This window comes from Notolepis coatsorum, assembly GCF_963971535.1.
Source record: "Notolepis coatsorum genome assembly, chromosome: 1".
NCBI lineage: Eukaryota > Metazoa > Chordata > Actinopteri > Aulopiformes > Paralepididae > Notolepis > Notolepis coatsorum.
Window position 1 is genome coordinate 306,853,569 of NC_140165.1, and position 10,000 is coordinate 306,863,568.

Sequence of the window (10,000 nt, forward strand, 5' to 3'; positions counted from 1 at the left end):
CACGCACGCACGCACGCACGCACGCGCGCGCGCACGCACACACACACACACACACACACACACGCACACACACACACACACACACACACACACACACACACACACACACACACACACACACACACACACACACACACACACACACACACACACACACACTCTCACATGCTAATTAGTGCGGGGTGCATTGCAGGAGATATCATTGTCAAGTAATTACCTGGCTAATAGGCCTAACCTCTCCGAATGTTGAGAGTGAGGATAATCAATTAATTGGAGTGTTTGGGCCACTCTCTCTCTCTTTCTCTCTCTCTCTCTCTCTCTCTCTCTCTCTCTCTCTCTCTCTCTCTCTCTCTCTCTCTCTCATTTTATTTATCCCTCCATCTCCTTCTCTCTCTCTTCCTCTCTCTCTATATCTCTATCTCTATCTCTCTCTTTCCTTTCTCTCTTCTATCTCTGTCCCTCTCTCATTTTCTTTATCCCTCCATCTCTTTCTCCCTCTTCCTCTCTCTCTCTCTCTTTCCATTTCTCTCTCTATCTCTGTCCCTCTCGCATTTTCTTTATCTCCTCTCTCTCTCTCTCGCTCTCTTTTCCCCCTCTATCTCTGTCCCTCTCTCATCTGCTTTATCCTCCACCTCTTCCTCTCTCTCTTTCTCTCTCTATCTCTCCCTCTCTCATTTTCTTATCCCTCCATCTCTCTCCCCTCTCTCCCTCGCCCTGCCCCCCTCCCTCCCCTCCTCCCTCCTCTCTCTCTCTCTCTCTCTCTCTCTCTCTCTCTCTCTCTCTCCTCTCTCTCTCTCTCTCTCTCTCTCTCTCTCTCTCTCTCTCTCTCTCTCTCTCTCTCTCTCTCTCTCTCTCTCTCTCTATCCTCTGCCTCCATCCTACACCCCCCCGCGTCCTCCAGGTGATATTTATCACCGGTGCCTCCTGTTATTGTAATGAAGGGCCAGTGGGCTGCCTGCCTCGGATCGGATTGAGTGTCTCCGCTGTCGCTCACCATCGCACACAGATTACACAGCTCATTTAGCTCCTCCGTTTCACCTGGGAGGAGGCCAGGGGGGTGTCGTCTGTGTCTGGGAAACGGCTTGACAGTGTGACTGTGTGTGCATGACATGGCTACTTTTCTCAGAGCCATGAGAATCACAAAGGTCTTTATTGCCAAGTAAGTTTTGCACATACAAGGAATCTGTCTTGTCATTCGGCACAATATTAACAGACAATTATGGTAGAATAAAATAAAATGCAATATATAAACTAAATTAGAATAAAAAATACAATAGGATACAAGGCTGTACAATTGTGCAGGATTGTAGTAGAATATATACACTAAATTAGAATAAAAATACAGTGGAATAGATATGTATGTGCTTTGTATGGTGCATTGTATGTCTATGTACAGTATGTATGTGTGTGTGACTATGTGTGTGTGCGTGTGCGTGTGCGTGTGCGTGTGTGTGTGTGTGTGTGTGTGTGTGTGCGCGCGCGCGCATGTGTGTGTGATGGAAGCGAGATTAGGGGGTAATCCAGAGGTTCCCGTTCGATTCCCGCTCCTCCCGGGCAGCGTGTCGAAGTGTCCTTGAGCAAGACACTTACCCTAACTGATCCCGATGAGCAGGTTGCACCTTGCACGGTTGCCTCCGCCGTTGGTGTGTGAATGTGTGTGTGAATGGGTCAAATGTGAGGAACAAATTGTAAAGCGCTTTGGATAAAATCGCTATATAAATGCAAGGGCTCGTACCTATTTCCTTGGTGTGTTTTCCCATGTGTGTGTGTGATGGGAGAAGAGGTATAGAGGGCTCCTACCACATGTGTGTGTGTGTGTGTGTGTGTGTGTGTGTGTGTTTTACCACATGTGTGTGTGTGTGTCTGTGTGTGTGTGTGTCTGTGTGTGTGTGAGAGAGGAGGTGGAGGCAGGAGCTACATTCTTTCCCCGGAGGGGGAGCTGCCAGTCTGACAGATCTGACATTTGAGCCTTTTTGCTGCCGTCTAGACACAAGTCATTTCACCTTCTCTAAATGAAAACACAGACGCACACACACAGACAGACACACACACACATGGTGTCACAGCAGAGGTGTTTATACTCTGTTTCATTAACTTCTTATTTGGTTTTTCATGGTCGTCCGCTGGAGTCTGGCGTGGGAAAATTAAATGCATTTTGTAATGAATCTGGAGCCAGCCCGGGCCGGAGAGGCTGTCTCGTGAATGGGATTCATACCACGTCGACGAATCAGTCTCATGTGAGTCTGTTAGGCAATGACGGTCACATTTTATAAGCCTTCCGGGTGGTTCTGTGGACATTTCTGAGGACATTTCCTTGACACCAAAAGGTTATTATTTCGCTCTAATATATTTTTCGCAAGAAATATCCGCTCTATCTTTGTTGTGTTTAATCTACGGATAAACCTCACGGATAACCAACCAGTGTTTTTGAATGGTTATCTCAAGAATTCCCGCTCCTTCCGGGCAGTGTGTCAAAGTGTCCTTGAGCAAGACACTTAACCCCTAGCTTGGCACCTTGCATATTGGTCGCCTCCGCCATCAGTGTGTGAGTGAATGGGTGAACGTGAGGAACAAACTGCAAAGCGCTTTGGATAAAATATATTCATCTAAATATTGCGACGTATTCTTTGTTGTGACAATTTTGACATCGCTATGTCCCACAATACAAATGTTCAGAATTTCAGAAATGCTGATCAATTTCCATGAACATAATAATAAATAAATAAATAGTAATAATAATAATAATAATAACAATAATAATTCATTACATTTATATCGCGTTTTTTCTCAAGCGCTCCCCACAATGTAGGGTGGAAATTGCCTCCTTCACCACCACTGGTAGCATACACTGCACCAGGCACACATCACACTGACTACACAATGGCTGAACGGCTCAGGAGACAGGGATTGATATCAGCCAATTAAGGGGAAGGGATGATTAGGTGTCCTTGATGTCAGAGACCTGATTGGAAATTTGGCAAATAGGAAAACATAAATAGTATATTCTGTATGCCCTTCATACTTGACATGCATCTGATCTCTGTATGCGTGTATCATACAATCTAGTTTAATGCATTTCAAAGCTTTAGAAATAAGACTAGCCAGGGCGGCTAGGTGGCGCAGTGGGCAAGGCGCTCGCCACCAACGCAGGAGATGCTGGGTCGAGCCCAGCTCTTGGCGTTGCTTCCGGCTTGGCTGGTCGTTCATACTAATACAATTGGCAGTATTAGGGGGTGGGAAGCTGGTGGATGGGGATCGGACGCTGTGGACAGCGACTCCTACAGGTTGGTTGGTGCGCCTGCGCAGCAGAATCAGGAAGCAACGGGGGCGGCGTGTCCCTCCCACGCGTTACTCCTCGCCGCTGAGAGATCGCGCTGTGCAGGTGAAAAGATGCGCCGGCTGCCTCCTCGTGTACCGGAGGGGACACTTGATGCAAGGCTTCGTCCACATTGCAGCCGACCAGTGGGAGGCATGGTCTAACAACGTTCGAGACAGGGGAGGGTAGAATTGGACAATACGAAATTGGGGAAGGGAGAAAAATAGAAAATGGGGAGAAAAAGTAGATAAAAAAAAAAGAAATAAGACTAGCCCGTACTTATCATATAAAGTAGCCTACGATACAATAAAACGAAGTGCAATTTATTTTCATTATCTCCCTGTCTCGTTTACCGACTTGTATTCACAGCGAGGGGTGTGGTGACTCCCAAAATGCAGGACGCAGGGAGGCAGAGGCCAGAGGTGAACCCCACAGGGAGGATTTAATGTAGTGGGTGACAGAGAGGACAGAGCACACGGAAATAGCAGGAACTGGAGAAAAGGTTGCTCGCTACAAAACACAAACTAATAGTGGCTCAGGGGGTAGAGCCGTCGTCTGGTCTAATCCGGAGGTTCCCAGTTCGATTCCCGCTGCTCCCGGGCAGCGTGTCGATGTGTCCTTGAGCAAGACACCCCTAATAGCTCCGGCCGTCTGTGTGTGAATGTGTGAGTGAATGGGTAAAATGTGAGGAACAAATTGTAGCCATTTACCATCTAACTAAAAAAACAGGAACAAACACGAGGCTATAGGAAATACAAGATTCACGAAGAGACTTGCAAAGAGAACAGATTTACTGAAGCATCTTTGACACGTGAACTCGTGTCACGTATAATCGTGTACGTGGCTGCGTGCGTCGCCTGGAGTCACCCTTCACACATGTAGCACAGACGTGTTCTCACATACCGTAGGAATTTCCTCCGCTTGCTTGAGGCGTCTAGGTAGAGTGAGCAGAAGGTATATAGACGGTGCGCCGCTGAAATAGCAGAGTTGTGTTGTTTAAGACTAAAACAACAATAACTAAACAATACGACTAGCCCTTTGTCGTGCCGTGCTTCCATTTAGCTGTTCATCTCTGAAAATCTAATTTGTGATAGTTAACAAGCGCCATTGCACCCGTCACTAACGTTAGTGAGTCGCATCACGCTTCCATAGCGCATTACCTGTTCAGAATACAAATGCAATGAACGGAAGGGGAAGGCGAACGCCAAACAAATGACTCCTAGTATGCTACCTGTGGTACATGTTAGGGGCGACATGTATAGGTAGAGCAGTCATCGATTCCCGCTCCTGCCGGGCAGCGTGTCAAAGTGTCCTTGAGCGAGACACTTAACCCCTAGCTTCTCCCGATGAGCAGGTCGGCACCTCGCATGGTCACCTCCGCCGTCGGTGTGTGAATGTGTGAGTGAATGGGTGAATGTGAGGAACAAACTGCAAAGCGCTTTGGATAAAAATAACTATATAAATGCACCATTTACCATTTATGTAGCATTGAGCGTTCAGTAACATTAAAGGGCTGCATTTATATAACGGCTTTTATCCAAAGCGCTTTACAACTTTTGCCTCACATTCACCCGTTCACTCACGTGGCTCATCGTTCTTCTTCTTTTTTTTGGGTGCAGGGGTTACTTGGTTTATCAGTCTTAAATCAAAACCGTTGGTTTGAGTGAATTTACCATTTTAGACATTGTCTGTTGTTGTTGTTGTTGTTGTTGTTGTAGTAACTTTGGTACGGGCCATGTGTGTTCTGTTCTCCTCAGGTACCCGGTGATTCTGTCCATAGAGAATCACTGTAACATCCAGCAGCAGAAGAAGATCGCCAAGTACCTCAAGGAGATCCTGGGAGACAAACTGGACCTGGGAGAGGCTCTAACCAGGGACTCCAAGACACTGCCGAGTCCTCACAGCCTGCTGGGCAAGATACTCATCAAGGTAAGGATGCATGGATAGATGGAGGGAAGGATGGATGGATGGATGGTTGGTTGGTTTAGTGGTGGGTGGATAGATGGATGGATGGGTGGATGGATGGATGGATGGGGACAAATGGATAACACACAGTGTGAAATAAAATTTCAAAGGGGTAGGCGATACTGCCACCTAGCAGGATTCGGCCGGTACTGCACTCTCGGATCTCCGAATGAGTTCCAATGATAACACCGAGGTCGTGAGAGTGTATAGAATATTGAAATAGAAAAAACTATGAAAACCAGAGAAATCTCGGGTTTTGGCGCTCAACCGCTGGCGAGATAACCCGAGAAATCTCGGGGTTGGCGCAGAAAGTGTTAAGTGGTTGTAGCTACGGCTGTGGGAGTGCTGTAGACATGACCCAATATACTTTTATACGCCTGAGCGCAGAGAAACCAATCCCAAGTCGATCGGCACTTTCTCGGCCGAGCTATACTCACTTTTCCGCACCTACTCCCCAACTCCGCATGCGCAGATTGCCCACGGAGTCTCTCTGGATTGTCCAGAGATCTAGGTTTATCAATCTGCGCATGCAGAGTTCATTTTCTCTCCCGCTCTCTCTCCCATGATTTCAGAATACCGAAGTGTTGCGGTGGTCTATAGATGGATGGATGGGTGGGTGGATGGATGGATGGATGGATGGATGGATGGATGGATGGATGGATGGATGGATGGATGGATGGGTGGATGGATGGATGGATGAAGGGTGGGTGGATGGATGGATGGATGGATGGATGACTAAATATTAACTAGGCCTCTAACGGTACAAAAAAAGTCATGGTTGGAATGCGGCTGATTTCAATCATGTGATTACGTAACACGAGTCATCCGTATTCCACGTACCGTCAGCGACACATGCTTTCAGTTTCAGTTCGATGCTGTCTTCTTCGGCCTGTGTCCACTTGCCTCTGCTCACTGCTACTGTGTAACTCACTGGGAAACGGTGATGTTCCCAGACAGCAGACGTGGAGGATATGGGAGGGTCCTCAAGCTCTGGCTTGTCATTTGCATTCGCCAGATAGATAGATAGATAGATAGATAGATAGATAGATAGATAGATAGATAGATGGTTCTCGTCAGAGCAGGCAGACAGCACAGCAGGGAGAGAGAGGAGAGACACTGACTGAAGAAGCCCTAAATATTCAATAAAACAACAACAAACAAATCGTTGAATACTAAAGTTGTATAGGTCTAGAATCATTTATTGTCGCTGTAGTGTCTGTGTGCTTAAACCGGCTTTGTTTTACTACAGTTAAATCGACTACAGTCCAAGCGTTTCGTTCCCTTTAGAACAAACTCTAAAACACAAAATGAGCTAACACACTGAATGAACCTTACCTAACACAGACAGGACACAGTAGCCCCTAACACGCAGCCCTTAACACGCATCTATGCGATTCTAGCAGGATTCTAGCAGCCTCGTTAAATTAAATGTAGGCTCTTGTGGAAAAATCTATCTATCTATCTATCTATCTATCTATCTATCTATCTATCTATCTATCTATCTATCTATCTATCTATCTATCTATCTATCTATCTATCTATCTATCTATCTATCTATCTATCTATCTATCTATCTATCTATCTATCTATCTATCTATCTATCTATCTATCTATCTATCTATCTATCTATCTATCTATCTATCTATCTATCTATCTATCTATCTATCTATCCATCCACACTTTTATTTGAGAGCTGGTAATAATGGCACACGTATTTGGTACAGGACTTGGTTCAGTGCGCATCGTGAACCAAATGAATAGTCTAGCTTCTAACTTAAATTGCATCTGGAACATAAATTCAAAACTCACCCCTTACCCCCTATCACCCGGTCACTCCCTTCCCCCGCCCCCTTCCTTTGTGTCCGATAAGGTTATAAGGTGAACTGACAAGAAAGTCAGGGAGCTTGACCCAATTCTCCTGGCCAGAGAACGTCAAGTCCTCTACCGAACTGCTAAACTAACTTGTATTCAATTCACCATCAACCAAGATGGTGACGCATAATTAACCTCTCCGGTTCCACGACACTCTCATTCAATCTCATTATTACTGTAACTCAACAGCACTCCTTTCCTCTTCTCCTCTCAAATGTAGATCGTTAATAATCAATGTCAAATTAAATTAGATTAGATTCAAATCTATCATCATACAGCACAAGTACAGTACAACGAAAAGAAGTTTGACATCAAACCATAGTGCAAATGTAGCAGTAAAGTGCAACAGCAATATACAACGTACAGGTGATTAAACTGGGTACAAAATATACAAATGAGTACTACTGAGTACAAGTGCTAATCAGATGTATGTACAGAGTTGTAGTATAATATTTACAGTGATACAGGTGTAAAGACAGTGGATTCAGTTCATGCCTAAAGAATAATAAGGCCAAGTGAATGATCCAGTCCTGTATAGATTTCCTTCCTGCATCATTACAATTTCAAATTAAGATTTGATCTCAGAACGCCTCTGTTCTCTGAGGGAACGATCCCGTCCCAAGACGACATCCCTGATGCGCATCATTACAATTTCAATTCCAGATTTGATCAGAAAGTTTCAGAATGCCTGTGTTCCTGGATAAAGAAGCGTACGATGATACCATTATAATAAAATTGCATTCCTTTCGCAGAATTATTTTGAAAGTAGGCGGGCCTAGTGATTAGTGATTCAGGGTTCAGGCTACCTATAGGCTATTGTTCTTCTGGCGGAATCGCCCTCCCGCTTTGTGTTGTTCCCTGCATGTCAATCAAAATCCACTCACAACGCGATGACACACACACACACACGATGATGACACGCACACACACGCGATGATACGCACACACACGATGACACACACACACACACGATGACACACACACACACACGATGACACACACACACACACGATGACACACACACACACACGATGACACACACACACACGATGACACACACACACACACACACACACGATGACACACACACACACGATGACACACACACACGCGATGACACACACATGATGACACACACACACACGATGACACACACACACATGATGACACACACACACACATGATGACACGCACACACACGATGACACACACACACACACGATGACACACACACACACACGATGACACACACACACACACGATGACACACACACACACACGATGACACACACACACACGATGACACACACACACACGATGACACACACACACACGATGACACACACACACGCGATGACACACACATGATGACACACACACACACGATGACACACACACACATGATGACACACACACACACATGATGACACGCACACACACGATGACACACACACACACGATGACACACACACACATGATGACACACACACACACATGATGACACACACACACACACATGATGACACACACACACACGATGACACACACACACATGATGACACACACACACACATGATGACACACACACACACGATGACACACACACACACGATGACACACACACGCGATGACACACACATGATGACACACACACACACGATGACACACACACACACGATGACACACACACACACGATGACACACACACACACGATGACACACACACACGATGACACACACACACACACAATGACACACGCACACACACGATGACACACACACACGATGACACACACACACACACACGATGACACGCGCACACACACGATGACACACACACACGATGACACACACACACACACGATGACACGCACACACACGATGACACACACACACACAATGACACAAACACGCGATGACACACACACACACGATGACACACACACACACGATGACACACACACACATGATGACACACACACACACACACACGATGACACACACACACACGATGACACGCACACACACACGATGACACACACACACATGATGACACACACACACACACAATGACACGCACACACGATGACACGCACACACGATGACACACACACACACGCGATGACACACACACACACGGTGACACACACACACGATGACACACACACACACGATGACACACACACACGATGACACACACACACACGATGACACACACACACGATGACACACACACGATGACACACACACACGATGACACACACACACGATGACACGCACACACACGATGACACACACACACGATGACACACACACACGATGACACACACACACACGATGACACACACACACGATGACACACACACACACACACGGTGACACACACACACACACGATGACACACACACACACACACACGATGACACACACACACACGATGACACACACACACACAATGACACACACACACGATGACACACACACACACGATGACACACACACACACACGATGACACGCACACACACGATGACACGCACACACACACGATGACACACACACACACAATGACACGCACACACACACGATGACACACACACACGATGACACACACACACACACAATGACACACGCACACACACGATGACACACACACACGATGACACACACACACACACACAATGACACACGCACACACACACGATGACACACACACACGATGACACACACACACACACGATGACACGCACACACACGATGACACACACACACACACACACACGATGACACACACACACACGATGACACACACACACGATGACACACACACACGATGACACACACACACG

At 46.3% G+C, this 10,000-nt stretch overlaps 1 protein-coding gene across 1 annotated transcript in view; it reads left to right on the forward strand.

The window, feature by feature from the left end:
* LOC311225697 (1-phosphatidylinositol 4,5-bisphosphate phosphodiesterase eta-1-like) overlaps nt 1–10,000 on the forward strand; it is a gene marked incomplete at both ends in the record, with an annotated part of 154,140 nt that overhangs the window by 65,861 nt on the left and 78,279 nt on the right. Inside the window, one exon of the mRNA XM_084311094.1 lies at nt 5,074–5,245. Within this exon, the coding sequence (XP_084167220.1) occupies nt 5,074–5,245 (172 nt within the window). The remainder of the gene's footprint in view (nt 1–5,073; nt 5,246–10,000) is intronic.